The sequence below is a fragment of the Cyclopterus lumpus genome, chromosome 11 (genome assembly GCF_009769545.1).
Source record: "Cyclopterus lumpus isolate fCycLum1 chromosome 11, fCycLum1.pri, whole genome shotgun sequence".
Classification (NCBI taxonomy): Eukaryota; Metazoa; Chordata; class Actinopteri; order Perciformes; family Cyclopteridae; genus Cyclopterus; species Cyclopterus lumpus.
Genome location: NC_046976.1, coordinates 1141421 through 1160997, shown reverse-complemented (window position 1 = coordinate 1160997; position 19577 = coordinate 1141421). Strand labels below are relative to the sequence as shown.

At 41.8% G+C, this 19577-nt stretch overlaps 1 protein-coding gene across 5 annotated transcripts in view; it reads right to left on the bottom strand.

Moving 5' to 3' along the window:
* Nucleotides 1–2698: 2698 nt before the first annotated feature.
* Nucleotides 2699–19577, bottom strand: part of si:dkey-222b8.1 (uncharacterized protein LOC560317 homolog) — a 35290-nt gene continuing 18411 nt past the window's right edge. For 4 of the 5 annotated variants that reach the window (XM_034544532.1, XM_034544533.1, XM_034544536.1 and 1 more), the window contains 8 exons: nt 18320–18532; nt 13427–13684; nt 12373–12453; nt 11851–11904; nt 11022–11205; nt 9467–9635; nt 9167–9305; nt 2699–8886 (listed from right to left, as the gene is read on the bottom strand). In XM_034544532.1, the coding sequence (XP_034400423.1) occupies nt 8675–8886; nt 9167–9305; nt 9467–9635; nt 11022–11205; nt 11851–11904; nt 12373–12453; nt 13427–13684; nt 18320–18532 (1310 nt within the window). In that variant the 3' untranslated portion in view covers nt 2699–8674. The remainder of the gene's footprint in view (nt 8887–9166; nt 9306–9466; nt 9636–11021; nt 11206–11850; nt 11905–12372; nt 12454–13426; nt 13685–18319; nt 18533–19577) is intronic. The other variant, XM_034544535.1, reaches the window with a different exon arrangement.

The window sequence follows — 19577 nt, the reverse complement described above, 5'->3', positions numbered from 1 at the left end:
CTTCCTTCAATCAGAGGATCGGCGGTTCGATCCCCGGCTCCACTAGTCCATGTCGATGTATCGTTGGGCAAGACACTTAACCCCAAATTGCTCCCATATGGTGTGTTAATGTATGAATGTTAGTTACTGCTGGTGTGCAGGTGGAACCTTAGCTCCTCCCATCAGTCTATGAATGGGTGTGAATGATGTCATGCAGTGTTACAAATCTACATATTACATTACATGTCATTTAGCTGATGCTTTTATCCAAAGCGACTTACAACAAGTGGATTAAACCATGAGTCCAAACTCAGAACAACAAGAGTGAAGAAAGTACAATTTCTTCAATAAAGTTAAACTACAAAGTGCTATCAGTAAGAGACATTTAAGTGCTACTACGGCTCTACCTTCCCTATTCAAGGTATAGTCAAAAAGATGTGTTTTTAGTTTGTAGAGACTTCCTGTCCTGATGTCAATGGGGAGCTCGTTCCACCAATGAGGAGCCAGCACAGCAAACAGTCGTGACTTTGAGTGTTTAGCTCGAAGTGAAGGAGCTACAAGCCGATTGGCAGAAGACGAGCGAAGTGAACGAGCTGGGGTGTGAGGTTAGACCATGTCCTGGATGTAAGGTTAGACCATGTCCTGGATGTGAGGTTAGACCATGTCCTGGATGTGAGGTTAGACCATGTCCTGGATGTGAGGTTAGACCATGTCCTGGATGTAAGGTTAGACCATGTCCTGGATGTGAGGTTAGACCATGTCCTGGGTGTGAAGTTAGACCATGTCCTGGATGTGAGGTTAGACCATGTCCTGGGTGTGAAGTTAGACCATGTCCTGGATGTGAGGTTAGACCATGTCCTGGGTGTGAGGTTAGACCATGTCCTGGATGTAAGGTTAGACCATGTCCTGGATGTAAGGTTAGACCATGTCCTGGATGTAGACTGGACCCGATCTGTTCGCAGCACGGTACTCAAGTACCAATGTTTTGAAGTGGATGCGGGCGACCACCGGTAACCAGTGAAGGTCATGGAGGAGCGGAGTAGTGTGGGTAAACTTAGGAGGTTGAAGACCAGTCGAGCTGCTGCATTCTGGATGAGCTGTAGAGGGCGAATGACATTAGCAGGTAGACCTGCCAGGAGGGAGTTACAGTAGTCTAGCCATGAGATGACCAGAGCCTGGACCAGAACCTGGACCAGAGCCTGGACCAGAACCTGTGCCGCCTTCTGAGTGAGAAGAGGTCGTATTCTCCTGATGTTGTTGTACAGCATGTACCTACAGGAGCGTGTTGTTGTGGTGATGTTGGCAGTCAGGGAGAGTTGACTGTCGAGTGTCACACCGAGGTTCATGGTGGTCGGGGGCGGGGCCAACACTGAGTTGTTGAAGGTAATAGTCAGGTCGTGGGTGGGAGAGCCTTTTCCTGGAAGGAAGAGAAGTTCAGTCTTGTCCGGGTTAATTTTCAGGTGGTGTGCGGACATCCACTGAGAGATGTCAGTCAGACATCCACTGAGAGATGTCAGTCAGACAGGCAGAGATTCGTGCTGCTACCTGTGTTTCAGATTGGGGAAACAAGAGGATCAATTGGGTGTCGTCAGCGTAGCTGTGGTAGGAGAAACCATGCGAGCGAATGACAGAGCCAAGAGAGTTGGTGTACAGAGAGAAGAGGAGAGGACCCAGGACGGAGCCTTGAGGGACCCCAGTAGTCAGAGGACAAGGCTCAGACACAGATCCTCTCCAGGTTACCCGGTAAGAGCGGTCGGTGAGGTAGGATGAGAAGAGTGAGAGTGCGGTGCCTGAGATACCAGGTCCTGGAGGGAGGACATGAGGATCTGGTGGTTCACTGTGTCAAAGGCAGCGGAAAGGTCTAGAAGGATGAGGACAGAGGAGAGAGAGGCTGCTCTAGCAGTGTGAAGCTGCTCAGAGACAGCAAGGAGGGCAGTCTCTGTTGAGTGGCCTGCCTTGATTCCAGACTGGTGGGGGTCTAGAAGGTTGTTACAGTGAAGAAAGGAGGAGACTTGGTTAAAGATAGCTCGCTCTAGAGTTTTGGAAAGGAAGGGGAGGAGAGAGACAGGTCTGTAGTTATTGACTTCAGACGGGTCGAGAGTGGAGAGGGTTGACTCTTGCCTCCTTCAGAGAGTTAGGGAAACAGCCGGTTGAGAGGTGTTAATAAGATGGGTGAGAAAGGGAAGAAGGTCCGGAGCAATGGACTGGAGAATGTGAGACGGGATGGGGTCAAAGGGGCAGGTGGTTGGGCGGGCAGAGGTTACCAAGGTAAGAACTTGATTGGGAGACAGGGGGAGAAGATGAAGTTAATGGAGGTGTAGTTATGGAAGATGGATTAGTAAATGAGGAGCGTATGTCATCTATCTTTTTTGTAAAGTAGTGTTAAAGCACTTTGAGTGGTCGGGAAACTAGAAAAGATCCATACAAATACAGGCCCATTCACTATGCTTTGGAAAATACTAAAAACATTTTTTTGAACTAAATAGTTTAGTAGTATGGGTCTGTTGAACGCAGACTTTCCCATAGGGGGAGACTTCGCTACGTTGGGTTTTGAAAATAATAATAATAATGAATATCTACTTCTAATATATGTTACAATATTTCTACTTTAATACATAAAGTTCTTATCATTATACATGTATCTGCAGTTATACCGTATGTGTTGAAGTGAGACCTATTAAGGCTGTATGACAGGGTTCATTCATCAACGAGTTGCTTGTATAATTAGGACAATGCCATTTATTCATCGTACTTTAATAAACAGTCAACAGTACAAGAGCAGCACATTTTTACAATAAAATAATTACAAAATTAAAAGAACAATATTCTAACAAAGCCAAACTCAATTCTTTAGTACACATATTGTTTAAGTGTCATAATAAACATGTTTAATGTTTTATAAAGGAGATGATGTATTTCTTTTTCTCAGTGTGGGTCACTAATTGGCCTCTGAATATTAAAAAAGTGGATGGGATGAAATTGTTGAGATGAATTTTTTTGTATTTTATTTGTGAGATAGAAAAACAATGAATTCAATATATGAATGTTGAACCCCAACCTGTTAAATGGTTATTCTATTTAGATTATTTTCAATCTGTAAAATTGGAATCTTCCAACCCAGGCCGGCATTTTGAACTGTTTATTGCAGCTGTAACAACCCAATTCAGCCATTCCAATTTGTGTCAATATGATGAATGTAGTTGTTAGTGTTATGATCATTATAATTTCATCATATTCAAGGGTAAAGAATCAGTGGCTACATTGAAATAATGATATTGGTAAATGATCTTTCATAGCTATCTATCTAAAAACAAAAGACACTTACATAATGACAAATGTCTTATATGATTACACAGAAGACACATATTGATGCATTAACCTGTCTGACAAGACTCACGACAATGTGTGTTTGCAGGCTAAACATCAGCACCACCTGATTAAAAGGGTTTTATTGTAATGTGGTTTTATGCTGATACATTTCCTGGAGACAATTATTTAATTTGGTTGTAATCGTATACAAAAAAGACTTAAAGGTTGGTACACTTCTAATGAATGAATTCCAATAAATTGCTTTTAGTTGGTGCAGAGCAGATAAGATCCAATGTCTGTAGATATGTTCCTTCAATTAGTATCAAATAAAACTTTATAAGAAACTTCCTAGAACACGATTAGGAAATTGCAGAACCATAAAATGAAGCGTTACAGAAAGAAACTGAATGGAAGCCCACAAGCGAATTTACTCAAATCATAATGTAAACCTGAAAACGTAATTACACAATAGCACTATAATTTTACAAATGTTGTGTAAAAACTTAAATGAAAATGAATGAATCCAATTTGAATTTTCATTTAAAATATTAAAATAGAATAGCTGTCTGACATTCAATTTTCAAAGTCATACCACGCTGTACAGTGGACAACATTCCAAATTGAAAATGTGATGTAACTTTTTGCTATTTATACAAGCATATTTTGCATAAATAGTCCAAATAAAAATGCCATTTTCTAAGAATTTGAAAATGAAAACGGCATTTGTCATTTGATTGGCAAAGCCATCCCTGCTGCGCAGTGGATGATATTCAATGCTCTGATTCATACGGGTCTGCAGTCACTTCCTCTTTTCATTGTTTGGATTGCATTTCAATTTTTAAAAAAGTATGGTGGGGTACGACAGCTTTTTCATTTTCATTTTAATATGGTCATGGAATGCCCATACGACAATTAAAATGCATATAGAATTATTGCATTTGAATTGTTACACATATAACACATATGCATGTGGAAAGTTATAATGATGTTGACAAGTTGACATTATCAGAAGTCCCTGATGGGCTTCCACAGTGCAGCAAACACCGCTAACACACCGGATGGTACCGACTCCACGAGTGCAGACGGACAGTTCAAAGGCAGCAGAATGAGGCTGAAGCTGGAGTTGTTCACACACTTGTACGTGAATACAGACGCACAAATTAGAGCATTTGTGGACACATCCTGATAAACCTCTGACGATGATGCTGAAGATGAAGATGAGTTTGCTCTTTATCTGTGAAAGATTACTTGAACACTTGTACCTCCCTGAATATGGGCAGCATAACCGATACGTATGACATCTATTTGGGTTGTCCATGCTAATATTAAAACAGTGCAAAGCGTACTCATTCATATTTTACACTCACAAAAGACTAAGGCAATAAATAATACTACTCAGGTATGATGAGTGATTCGTCAATAACCACTTTGACACATTGTGATATCTTCAATGAACTACACAGATACCTGAGGGAACCACAGGATACCATCAAAAGATTTTGAACAGCGGAAAACCAAATCACAATGTGTAACATCGATCTTCATGAACAGCAAAACAAACTTGCGTCTGTCTTTCATTCCAGTGTTGGTGCGTCTACGGTCGACAACAAAAGGCACAAATCACAAATATGCATATGGTTGCTCTTTGTTAAGCAGCTGAATCAGATGACACGTGTTTCCTGACACCTCACAGCTCACATCTGAAACTACATCACAAAGCAATACTTCTTGTGTACCACATTCAGAGGGTACCTGTTGACATGTGGACCCTGTTGTTGGGTCTAAAGCACATCTCTTTCTACACAGTGCTCTCAGCCAAAGACCCGGCTCACTACCAGTCTGAACTCTGGTGTATTTCCTCCTTGAATGTGAATCACATGTACATCCGAGGTGTGCAGTCTGTGCTGGGTTTTGGCTTTAAAGAATACGCTCATGTCTCTGTATACAGTACATGTGCCATATGTAGTGTGTTGTTGCTGTACTCTCTTCTCCTCTGCAGACTGGCTGTGATTCCTGCCAAACACAAATACTTACTGATGTCAAATACCCAGGCCATTTTCTATGCAGAGACATGCAGCTGAAGATAATTTGAGGTTTCACCAGTTAGACAAATCCATGTAGGTTTGGTTCTGGCTACAAGCCGACAAGCAAATACTAGAACTTAACCCTCCGTTACATCCCAGAAAACATTGTCTGTGGGAAACACAAAGAGGGAGTTTACTTTTAATCCAAATACATTGGAAGATATCCACTTTGGATTGGACTAACTCCTTATATCAGCTGGGACTGCATTTGTCCACAGAAGGGGGTCTGTGGATCGAGCCCCCATCACTACCAAGGTATGAATTCATGGCCAATGATGCTTACAGCAACTCTCTTCTCTTTTTGTATGTACAGGACTTAAAGGGACAGTGTGTAAGATTTGGTGGCATCTTGGTGTGGTTGCAGATTCTTAGTTTTAGGTGATAATACATGAATCAAAACATACTTATGAATATCATAATCCATTCCTGCTAATAGATCCCCTGAAATGCTACACACTGGCCCTTTAAGATAGACTTGAAAACATGTTTAAGAGGAAGTAAATGAAAAAAAAAATAACTAAATAGATTTCCCTGCATGCTTGGGGTATGAAATAGTAGATGACATGTTCAAATGACTTGCTCTTCCAGGAACCATATGGCAGCCATCTTCCCTGGGTTCAGTTGACCAGTTCAACTTGCTGTAAATGGAACCTGAAACAGGCTTCGATTGTCTTTATATCCTATTTTTCTATCAATACTGTTTTCTATTCAAGGAACTGAGTGAACGGCAACTGTGACGGTCTAGAATGAACCAAAAAACAAGTATTCTGGTAGAATTGTTATTGTTATAGCTCCAAGAGAACAGATCAGGCTTCCAATTATGAACAGAATCTCATAATTGTGTCGTTACGTTGCAGATAATTACTTTAATATTACTTATATTTTTGAATTAAGTTAGTACGTAAGAACTGTCTTTGGTATTCTGAATGGCTAATGTACTACATGATGTTACTCATCATAATCCACAGACCTTGTTTGAAGCAGTTTCACTGTCTGTGGATTATCTTGACTAACTGAGTCATGATTTCTGGAATGTTCTGTTTCTGTTCTGAGCACCACCAGCTGAGTGCCATTGGTTCCCATTATATTTGAGAGAAGGTAGACATCTACGGACAATATCTCCAATACTAACCAACTCAAACCAAAACTATCTAGACCCATACACAGCACTACAGGTAAGAGGAACCATATGGGATTTTGATTTGAACTGTCACTTTAAGCAATATCTGCATGTCAAAAAGCTAAATAGAGTCAGTTTTATGGGAAGCACTTAGCATCAGACACTTTCTGGTCAACTAGCCTGAGGTTTGTTTTGATGATGAGAGGAGAAGTTGAAAAGCTTTATTGGAGTTTTTGGGTAAAGCTCCTGAGAGCCTCGCTCATCTCAAGGGGATCTTATGGACCAGCTTGACCTTTCTCCGACTGGATTACTTTTTTTGATTTGCTTTATTGAAATAAGTGATGCTGATATATGATGATTGATTGACGGACTCAAGGTAGCTCATTTGGGTGAACGTGTAATGTTAACGCCCTCTAAATATGTTGGCTGATGATTGTCTTGAGATATTATGAAATGGGATTACAAGCACTTCTCTTTGTCATGAACACATTCTATATTTACTTTACACTAGATTGGCACGGAGTGTAATGTTAATAACTTATTTTTAACGTTAATGTTACATTTTGAGCTTCGCTAGCGTAGCTGGGCTATAACTGATCTGTTTAACTAACGGATCAAAACTGTCGAGTTAGCAATCAACAATCACTAACGCTTTTGTAGTTTTCGTGTTGACTGTATGTCACAAATAAATCTGCCGGCCTCCCTGGTCTCTCTGGTCCTTCTGGTAAAGGTATTCAGTGCTGCACAGCAGATCGGTGGCCATTGAACCGATACCCAGGTAAGATGACGTAATGTCACATCTACTGTTTTACATCTATGCAACCCACCTACCTACCTCATGTAATTGGAATCCTATGATAAGCACTCAACCAATCATATTAATGCTGCTCATGGTTTCAACTCTCTACTCATTTAGCCTTTATTTCAAAATAAGAGTGCACTCTTACTTAATACAAATCAATCCTCAAACTTCTTCCAAACCAAATTTGTTGGATGAGAATAAACAACACTATTTTAGCCTGATAACAGCAATTACAGTCTGAATTGGTTGAGCCGCGTGTGAAGAACAGTGCTCTGAAGGTACCACGGACGACAACCCACAGTTGAAATAAACTGCTGGAGTGAGACGCTCAGCAGTCAGACCAGAGAACAGGCAGGCACTCGGGTTTCTGTCTCCGGAGCTGCTGATGGTTGTTTTCCATCCATCATTACAACTTATTTCAGCTGTAGCATGTAGAGTATAATTAATGTTCCACAGTAACACAAATCAGTCAACACATCTAGTACTGCGACTGCACATCACAGCACGGTACGGTACAAACCTCAATAAATACAAAGCTAGGGGAGTGTCTATCAGAGGGCTCCATTGATTGACTTCAGCTGTCAGTGATGAACAAAGTGTGTGCGCTTTAGGCGTAAAAGGAAATGTGACTTTGCACTGTAGTTATGAGGTATTTTGGCTTTGGTGATTCACACCAACCATTTGGTTACATACAGGGTAGCACTGTTTCATTACAAAGTACAACAACACTACTTTAAAGCTAAATGTTTTGGGCTTTTTAGCCTTTTGGTACAAAAATAATATAGTTTGAGCTGAGCATAATAAGAGGGCTAACCAGCTATCAACGCTAACAGTTTAGATCAACATACAGTGAAGAACGCGGCACAAGCACAGAGATGACATAATAGGTTCCCTTAATCCATACTTCTACATCACTTCTGTTGTTGATTAGATGTAAAGAGAACTGTAATGCGGTTTGTATTCAGTGTGAATTTACCCACAGCATTAGCAGAGGTATGCAGTTCTCTTTCTGTGTTTCACTCCTGGATAACGTTGTATACATCCGTGTGTATATTCCATGAATGAGTGCAGAACACTCATACTATTAGAAGAAATCCAAATTGCATATAGGGGACCTGGAATTTTGAAACACATCCCTGGATCTCTACAGTGCATATGAATGTCTTTAGGACAGACAAGATGGTCAGAATCTTTACCTTCAGAGCTCCAACTCCCTTGTGTTTGACTTTAGATTATAGAGTAAAGCACTGGAAAAACCATCAACACCTGGTTTCCATTGATTTGCTTTGTGTATCAATTAGATAGCATATTTGGCAACATGTGTGTCTGTGTGTGCACATTCATAGAATCCAGATTGGAATTTGAACTTGGTCATGGTCCTCAGTTAGCAGGCCCTGGGTCTGCCAATGGCATGGTGTGCAACACTTCATCCAGAAGCTGCAGAGCGCGGTGTAAGTGGACCTCCACCCAGCAGGGCGTGTGTTTGATGCTCTGCCGGGGGTAGTCGGGCCCCCAGCCCTTTACGAAGCTGAGCCGCAGGATACACAGGCGCCTCAGGTCGTCCACACCGATCCCCGCCGCTGCAGACAGACCTGTTGGGGAACAAGAGGGAAATGACAAAGGAGAACCCATTGGGGCTCACTATCAGGCACTGGTCCCCCACACAAGCACACTGATTGATTGACAACTGATCATTTATTTCATTTGTTGTTCTAGTCATTGGAGGCATATGTCTTTAATGGTAATACAAAGTCATGCTTCAGCAGCGAATCACACCTTGACCCTTAGACACTCCACCGTACATTTTGCATTTCAAATTGTCTCTCACCATGTATTGTTCAATGTCAAATGAGAAGTGTGAACAACACTTACTAACTGCAGGTGCAATGCCTCCGACGCTGCCTGGCCCGGGAATGTTTCCGGCCACGGCGGCGGCCTGTGCAGCAGCTGCAGCCTGAGCCGTCGCTGCCTGCTGCTGCATCTGCCTGTGGCACTGCCGCAGGTCAAACACCTGAGCAACACACCGCAGCCATTCAGTCTTCAACAGTTCGCTCCCTCATTACAAATGGATGTACAACTTAGTTATTACTCACTGGTGTTCTCAAATCAACTAAATGGTTGAACAGTTTAAAAATAGAGGATCAGAGTTCTTTGTGTGAGCTGGATTCAGACCTTGATGTAGGCTCCGGGGTAGATCTTGTGCACGGCATCGCCTGGTGCTCGGCCTGCCTCCCTGTCGAGGTAATAGCTCTGTACAAACACAGCATGGTCGCTCATACAGCGCATCCACACATCGCCCTCACCGCGGCACTCCAGCTGCACGCCTTTACCTATGTGCAACCTGCCAACACACGGGGGGAACCGCCTTTTAGTTATTGGGAAAATAAACAAAAGACTATTATTGTACTTGTCAGTTTTGTCTTTTCCTGACAGATGACAAGTGTCAAGTGAGAGAGAGAGAGAGAGAGAGAGAGAGAGAGAGAGGAGTATGATATGCAACAAAGGTCCCACAGCTGGAATCAAACTGCGGACGTTGCAGTTTTATACTACGCGCTGTAATCAGGCATTGTCTGTGTGAAGATGAATTAATTAAGCCTGCAGTAGAAGATAACTCACAAGGGCAAGAGGAGATCTTTGGCCCAGATGAGCACAAGGTTTTTCAGATGTGCCACTCAGGTGGGTGAAGAAGAGGAGAGTGGTCATCTTCGTACAATGTTGTTGCTCATTATGGTCAATTGAATGTTGTTTACATTTATGGCGACTACACAAAAGCTTTTTTCTTCTACAGTCTACTTAACGAAAGAAACAGTAAGCATTCAGAAAAGCTCACACGACTGCTTTCATGGGAACAACAACCGAAGGCCTTGGCAAAGAGACGGCCCAGAGCTCTTCACATTTCTGTGACAAACAACACGCAGTGTTTGGGGAGAAATGAGGGAGGCAGTGGGATGCACCAATATGGACGGGAATATTACAGATTTCCTGCCATACAAAACAACTACTCATATGTTTTAAATAGCCATACATTAGCCAACATTTACACGGCAATAAAACAAAAACACCAATGCTGTTGCATATTAAGATCAGGCTCCACTCCATCATTAGTATTTGACTACTTGGAGAATCTGAATCCAGAGGTTGTTTGTGAACAGCTCTGTGAGCGAGGAGCAGACCGTCTCCGCTCACATGCCCTGCACGAGACACAGAAAGCATCCAATCGTTCCCATATTTGCCCACTCGCAGTAGATTTGCCTGACCACCGTTTTACAAGTCGTGTGGAGTCTCAAGCCGCCGCACCCACACGGCGCTCTCCGCACTGAATCTCACGAAGCATCCCAATGGACATTTTGGCCGGACAACCACAAGTGATAGCGGCAAAGAGCCAACATGTGCCGAAGTAAACCCTGAGTGTGGGCTGTCGGAGCAGCTCCAAACACATGCTGCTACCCTGTCGTACTAACGCAGTTAGAATCAAAGCTTTTGTAGTGTTCCTCTATTCAATTACATCAAGGTGTTTCATGTATTTGGCTGTCCCCTGTGTTTACAGGCGGGACACACAACACTCCAACAGTGGAGCGGTGTATTGTCTCAAGTCATTATCATGCCATCTCACACACGGTGACGACAGAGAGAAGAATAACAGCGAGTGAGTCGGTAAATGAATGAAATACGGATGAAAGTGTTCTGAGGTGTTTCATATCAAGAATAATCTATTTAAGAGACACACCTAGCTCTCTCACTTGCGTCTGTGCGGTGGACGTTACTCAGCTGTCCGAGGCAGAAGCGATCGCCTCCTGATGGGTCAACATAACCGTCCACGGTTACGATCGGGCAGCTGGAGGGCACCTTGAACATCTCACCCACCTGAACGTCCATTTCAAAGTAGGAGATAGAGCACCAAAACTCTGGTCCTGCAATGAGAACAGAGCTGTGGGTCACAGGTCATGCCACCTTTGTGCCTGAAGCAGAAATATCGGGGTTGATGTCTCCTGCATCATCTATGCAAGAGACATTCATCACATTCATCATAAGCCTTGCAATAGGTGCCACAACTCTACCATCCCCATTTTTACAGAAATCAAATATTATTTTTCTATACCAACTGTCAACGTACACTATCAGAATGTAAATAAGGATGACAGATATGATAAACAAGATATGAGCTTTGTGCAGCACCACATTTCTCATAACAACAGTAGGAAATAGTTCAATGCCAGTCTAAAAACCCATATGAAGTTCAATTCAATTCAGTTTATTTTGTATAGCCCAAAATCACAAACTCCCCTCAGAGGGCTTTACAATCTGTACACATACGACATCCCTGACCTTTGACCTCACATCGGATCAGGAAAAACTCCCCAAAAATAACCTTTGACAGGGAAAAAAGGGAAGAAACCTTCAGGAGAGCAACAGAGGAGGATCCCTCTCCCCGGATGGACAGAAGCAATAGATGTCAAGTGACCAGATGAACAGAGTTACAACACATTCAATGAATATGACAGACATTCAGCAAGTCAGCAATAACAGTTAAGATCCATCGTGACATCATCTCTAACCTGGATGGTTGGACACAGAAGTAGGGAAAGAGGCGGAGCCATGATGCTGGGACCCTGCAAGCAGAGATAGGAGTACATCAGTCTGAAGCACAAACACAAAGCTGGACCCAACTCTCACTTTTCCAAGCTGAACCTGAACCAATCACTTGATAGTGTGGCTGAGTAACTGCTCATGGTGGTATGATATACCTCATGGTACTAATCAACTGTGTGGGTTACTGTAACTCAATAGCTCAAGGCAATAACAATATACCAGAATATAAGAATTATAGCAGTGCAAGATGAATGCAACTGCAATTCCACTACATGTAATATATAGATACTAGCGCCAAATCATTCTCGAGGACAGATATACAAGTATAGAATGTATTTCTACATTGTACAGTATACATAATACAAGTTATTTATGTTAACCGAAAGATCAAATAAATCTCATAAGCTCTTCAATAAAAAAAGCAGCTGGAAAGGAGTCAGTGGTATTTGACAGGGTTAACGTGAACATCATGTTGGAGCATATCTTACAATGGTGGTTTGGATGATGACCACGTCCGTTCTGGGGTCCTATGGGAGTGTAGGAGGCTGTGCTGCTGCCTGTCCACACTGCTGAATTACAGGAGAGTCAAATGTGACACATACATAATATTTACACTATTCAGTTACTTAAGTTTAAACATGTATTTCCTTACGCACAAGACATAAAATACATATACTCGTACAATTGTATACAGTCCAGCAGCTCTGCAATAAATACGGAGGTCATGAAGGTTCATCATAATATTATGATCAGTTTTCGCTGACTGTTGATTGAAGTCTGAGTAATAATGTTTATACTTACTTGTGTTATCTATCATCTTCATGATGAATGATTTTGTTATTATCTTAATTTATTATTATCTAAGATGTTTAGAGATAAGGAAAGATTGGAAGGGTGAACGTGAGGTAATTGCTTGTTATATCTGATTGACAATGGGTGGGTATTTGGGGTGATCATAATAAATAATATAATACACTCCTAGATTCATAATGAATATGAGTTGTATATATGATGACTATTAAGGTAATTGTTCGGGTCATATAAGTGTATTATTCTTATATGTTTTAAGTAGCCATATATTAGCCTACGTTTACACAGCAATAAAACAAAAACACAAAGCTGTCACAAGACATTCACATTTTAAATCAACATTGAATGCTGCGCAGCTTCTTTTAAAAATCAGGCTCCACTATATTATTGAATATTAAGTTCATTGTTACACACTGCGTTTGGTGTGAACGCAGCATTAGGGTCATGTATAGTGTATTCTTCTTCGTACACCTTTTTGGACTATTTATTTATGTATGCGTTTATTTATAATATTCATGAGAATGTTTTTATATAAGGAGTTTGCTATGTGTTTGCTCTTAATTATTTTTGTTTTACTCTTATAGACATTTGGTACATGTTGAAAATAAATATATGACATTATTTAGCATTATTAGGCAATGGCTTACGTTCCCCATCCCTTGGAAAGCAAAACAAAATATTGGTATTAAAGAATATCCATGTATATATGTATTTGTGTATGAGACAACTCACTGTGGAAGGCCGCCTGGCTCTGCGAGTGTTTATTGCTGCTGTAACCGTTCTGTCCATGCGGGTGAGAAGGAGGTAGGGAGGGTTGTTGTGGGTGGGGGGGCTGTGAGGCCTGCTGGGCAGCCTGTTGCTGAGGAGGGGGTTGGGTCGGGGTCGGAGGTCGTGGTGCCGAGGTCATGACTTGAGCCTGTGGAGATGCGGTTTGGAGACGGCCGTCACCGTGGCCGCCCTGCAGTGGGAGCATGGAGCCGGAGCCCGACACTGGAAGGAGGTCAGAGGAACGAGTCAGGCCTATTCAGTGTGATCCTCACCCCTCCCCCCTGACTCTAATTTATTTTTTATTAGCATGAATGTTCAGGTTAGATTATTAGAAAACACTGAATTACATATTATTGAATATTTACATGCACTACATCCTAATAGGAACGTGGATCTAAATGTTCTTTTGATGGCATAAAAAGCCCTTCTTGCCTTATGTGTTATTTATCAGAGTGCTGGCTCGTTTTTGAAAGGGCAATATTTAATAATGTTATCTTCCATATATAAAGAGTCAAACAAAAAATGCAAGAAGTGTTAAATGTGAAATAAAACACACAAATAAAGGTTTGAGTAAATGTATGGCTCAAGAACTGCATGGATGGGGCTATAATGTTCCCGTCACTGGAGGATGGAGCTAACATGATGACAAGTGTCATAGAGACAGTTAGTGCCCATGTTTGGCTGAACTGGTTGAGAGAGTCCAGACAGGGGAACCAGTTCATAAGCAAGCATCAGACATTTAAGTCAACCAGGGGATATACATTTATATCCATACAAACACACACATACAGTTCTTTTTTCCTAGGTTTAAAAGAATATTAGTTACATACATTGTTTTCATGTAATTATTTTACACCCTATGCCACTCTTTAATGGTCAATAAAAGAGCCCCTCATACCAAATACAAATCTACATATTACATTACATTACATTACATGTCATTTAGCTGATGCTTTTGTCCAAAGCGACTTACAATAAGTGCATTAAACCATGAGTACAAACTCAGAACAACAAGAATCAAGAAAGTACAATTTCTTCAATAAAGTTAAACTACAAAGTGCTATCAATAAGAGACATTTAAATGCTACTAAAGTGTTAAACTACAAAGTGCTATCAATAAGAGACATTTAAATGCTACTAAAGTGTTAAACTACAAAGTGCTATCAGTAAGAGACATTTAAGTGCTACTACGGCTCTACCTTCCCTATTCAAGGTATAGTCAAAAAGATGTGTTTTTAGTTTGTAGAGACTTCCTGTCCTGATGTCAATGGGGAGCTCGTTCCACCAATGAGGAGCCAGCACAGCAAACAGTCGTGACTTTGAGTGTTTAGCTCGAAGTGAAGGAGCTACAAGCCGATTGGCAGAAGACGAGCGAAGTGAACGAGCTGGGGTGTGAGGTTAGACCATGTCCTGGATGTGAGGTTAGACCATGTCCTGGATGTAAGGTTAGACCATGTCCTGGATGTGAGGTTAGACCATGTCCTGGATGTGAGGTTAGACCATGTCCTGGATGTGAGGTTAGACCATGTCCTGGATGTGAGGTTAGACCATGTCCTGGAGTGTGAGGTTAGACCATGTCCTGGATGTGAGGTTAGACCATGTCCTGGATGTGAGGTTAGACCATGTCCTGGATGTGAGGTTAGACCATGTCCTGGATGTGAGGTTAGACCATGTCCTGGGTGTGAGGTTAGACCATGTCCTGGATGTAAGGTTAGACCATGTCCTGGATGTGAGGTTAGACCATGTCCTGGATGTGAGGTTAGACCATGTCCTGGATGTGAGGTTAGACCATGTCCTGGAGTGTGAGGTTAGACCATGTCCTGGATGTGAGGTTAGACCATGTCCTGGATGTGAGGTTAGACCATGTCCTGGATGTGAGGTTAGACCATGTCCTGGATGTGAGGTTAGACCATGTCCTGGGTGTGAGGTTAGACCATGTCCTGGATGTAAGGTTAGACCATGTCCTGGATGTGAGGTTAGACCATGTCCTGGATGTGAGGTTAGACCATGTCCTGGATGTGAGGTTAGACCATGTCCTGGGTGTGAGGTTAGACCATGTCCTGGATGTGAGGTTAGACCATGTCCTGGATGTGAGGTTAGACCATGTCCTGGATGTGAGGTTAGACCATGTCCTGGAGTGTGAGGTTAGACCATGTCCTGGATGTGAGGTTAGACCATGTCCTGGATGTGAGGTTAGACCATGTCCTGGATGTGAGGTTAGACCATGTCCTGGGTGTGAGGTTAGACCATGTCCTGGATGTAAGGTTAGACCATGTCCTGGATGTGAGGTTAGACCATGTCCTGGATGTGAGGTTAGACCATGTCCTGGATGTGAGGTTAGACCATGTCCTGGGTGTGAGGTTAGACCATGTCCTGGATGTGAGGTTAGACCATGTCCTGGATGTGAGGTTAGACCATGTCCTGGATGTGAGGTTAGACCATGTCCTGGAGTGTGAGGTTAGACCATGTCCTGGATGAGAGGTTAGACCATGTCCTGGATGTGAGGTTAGACCATGTCCTGGATGTGAGGTTAGACCATGTCCTGGATGTAAGGTTAGACCACGTCCTGGATGTAAGGTTAGACCATGGAGCGGAGTATTGTGGGTAAACTTAGGAGGTTGAAGACCAGTCGAGCTGCTGCATTCTGGATGAGCTGTAGAGGTCGAATGACATTAGCAGGTAGACCTGAAGGAGGGAGTTACAGTAGTCTAGCCATGAGATGACCAGAGCCTGGACCAGAACCTGGACCAGAGCCTGGACCAGAACCTGTCCCTCCTTCTGAGTGAGAAGAGGTCGTATTCTCCTGATGTTGTACAGCATGTACCTACAGGAGCGTGATGTTGTGGTGAAGTTGGCAGTCAGGGAGAGTTGACTGTCGAGTGTCACACCGAGGTTCATGGTGGTCGGGGGCGGGGCCAACACTGAGTTGTTGAAGTTAATAGTTAGGTCGTGGGTGGGAGAGCCTTTTCCTGTATTGAAATCTACAAACTTGAATACATTTTATTTGTACTTTGGTGTTCATGTGTGTTAATTACAAATGGTGAGGGTGAAGATATGGTCTGATGTGTGATGATTTATATGCAGGTCATTGTGTAAGTCAACTATACAGGAGCTGATGATGCTGCAGAGACCCTACTGACACATCTGTAATTCTGAGGGCCAGTTATCGCTACTTATGAAGATAGGTGTAACAACACCATTATTCCGAAGCGTGAGAAAATAACCCACACATAATTACTAGTCACATTCAGTGATTTTGTTTTAATGTGCGACTCAGTACATTTCCTTAAAAAGGGTTCCCACTCTTCCCTCCAGATCTGGTTCCAGGACGTATGCAGGACATTTTCAGTGATGATCTATGAAAGACAGCGACTGTACCCTTCACTACTAATATGTTACTCTCTGAAGAAGTCTGATTTAAAATATGTGCAGTCCATGGCTATAACTTAAATATTAAATCATCTCTACATGTTTAGAGGTTGTGTCAAACTGATTATAGATGAATGCAACACAAGCCAGCAAAGCATGATCACTTTAGCAACTGAACCAAATATCATGTCATCCAACCATTTGAACGTAATTCTGAGCCTGAACAGAACTGAGCCCTTTCAGATGGAAATATTACCCGCTTTTGGTAGCTCTTTCATTCTCAGCTAAAATAAAAGAGGAACATGTTTAAATAATTTCACCTTTTCTCTCTTTTTCCATGTGTGTTCAACTGTTTTCCTTTAATATGACCTTTTGTTGTGAACTGCCATCTCGCTCAGTTTAAGATCAAGTTTAGGATCAACAAAACAAGTATTCCACTCTGAAATTATTATTATTGTTCAATAATTAAGGGGAGGTGCATCCCTGTCGTTCAGTGACCACTTTCCTCTGTTGGTAGTCTGGACTTCTTGTGTGGCCCTTTCTCTACACTAGACTGGGGTCACTGAGTCTGTCTCTGTATCTCTGAAAGGAAAGAGAAACTCTACCAATGTATATTAATGCTTCAGGGCCAGATAACAATTAAGTTTAGTTATAGTTTTGCAGTAGTATTGGGTGTTGTTTGATCATTAAGTCTCAAGACCAGCTGATAGAAGAACTGTTTTTGAGGTTTACTTCTTGAGTTTCTGGTGCCTGAAATCTCAGAGGGTCTCTAATTTGAGATGAAACCAGAATAAAATGTCTTTTTTCTTTATATCAGTGGGTAGCAGCCTATTCTGCCCTGCATCATTGGTTAATTTTTCGCTTTGGATACTTAATAAGGACCTACAGAATTCTGTATGAAGGGCCTTTTAGGGAATTCTAATCGGTATGTCTATTTTGTAAAAATGTCTTTCAATTGCATAACAAAAAACAAATGAGGTCATTGTTTGTTTACTTTCCTCCCATGATACTGTGCCTCGCGGTAGCCTGTCTGCTTTCTGGCTGGCTACCTGAGGCATGGAGGCAAAAAATAAAGCCCTGTCTTCTTAAGGAAAGCCTCCTCGTAGCACATGACAACGAGTGCAAACGGGGCCTGGCCATTGGTGAGTAACGGTCATTTGAAAAATAGCTGTACTGTATTTTGAGTCAATACAATTAAAAACATAGCTAAATTGTCCTAAATTGTTCATTACTATTTAATATATAAACATATAATAAGATGGTTATCTGCATGAGAACTTAGGATACAGAAAAACTATTTGGTTTTAATAACCATCCAGTGATCCATTTGACTCGGACAGAGTGGTTTTCTACTATACTGTAATATAGTAAATAGCTCCTCCCGGCTAATTATCTGCCACCTGCCCAAAATAATGAACATAGTATGAACCATAAGGAGTTAGTTAACCATTCAGTACTGAATACAAACATCAGATGATGAAGGCTGACCTTTGGGTGAGACAGGCAGGTTGGTGTATCTGGTGACAGGTGGGGGTCCGTGGGGTTCAGAGGACAGCTGCGGGGGATGCAAGGGCTGGCCATAGTGGTCTGGAGGAGGAAGCTTCATGGCCGCTTGGTGGTCAGACAGAGGCATGCCTGGTGGGAGGTCCATCTGTATACAGTCATGGATGTATTCCTCTTTGATCAGGCTGCCTGGTGCTGCTGCAGGAGGCACGATGTGATATCAGTGTGGGACACAGAGCTGATGCCAAGCTGTATTAGGTCATGAGAACATTTGAATACAAACAGCCATTGAATATCATTGATGGATAATCATGTAATATTATCGGTGCTCGGCCAATTAACATTCCACCAAGCCAATGACTACGGCCATTACTAGCAACGGAGAGTCCAGTTGTTATATCTGCCATTCTGTAGGCATTACATCTTGTCATTATTATCAGAAACATTTGATAAATTAACCTTTCATTTCTATCAAGTGCTCAATGAATTTTAAAACTATTTGTACTACAACCTCAAACATATTTCTGTTTGCATGCTCGCTTGCCTTGAATTAAATAAAGTATTTTGAATTGAATTGAGGTGTCTCGTACTCAAACTTTACACAGTCGTTCTCTTTAGCTCATAGATCCCCCTCCGTTTAAGCTTTATTTATCTATAGAAAGATGGTCAAGTCCAACACCCACTTTGTTCAACCCACCTCACTCATTAATCACAACATTCTACTCAAAACATTACAGAAAAGCAAATGTTCTACAGCTCAACTTCGTGAAACCTGGGCTCTCCTTTCGGAACCTCTGAATTTGTGTTTTTTTCTGTTTTTTGTACAGTCTTTTATTTCTGGAGTAGCGACACTTTATTTGTAATTGCACAAATTAAAATAAAAAAAATAGAAAGGTCGTAAAAACAACGATGTTATTCACATTTAGCTTAGACTTGACTCCAATGCTTATTCACCAAAGAGGCCATCACATTTATGTAACAAGGTGCCAGTGTGAAGCTTTAGCATTTAGTAGGCGCTCCATGTTCACAGTCCAAACTATAATATTAGACATTATCAAACTTGCTACTTGCTCCTTTGACCTTGTCCTAGAGCATGTTCTATTTATACAGGTGTCATAAATCGGGTGTAATAGCTCTTAATAGCAATGACAGCATCTGAACTATGCCTTTGATCAGAAAACAACCACCCGCACTCTAACAAATGCAATGACTGCATTCAAACAGTCGGAGTTATACAATTATT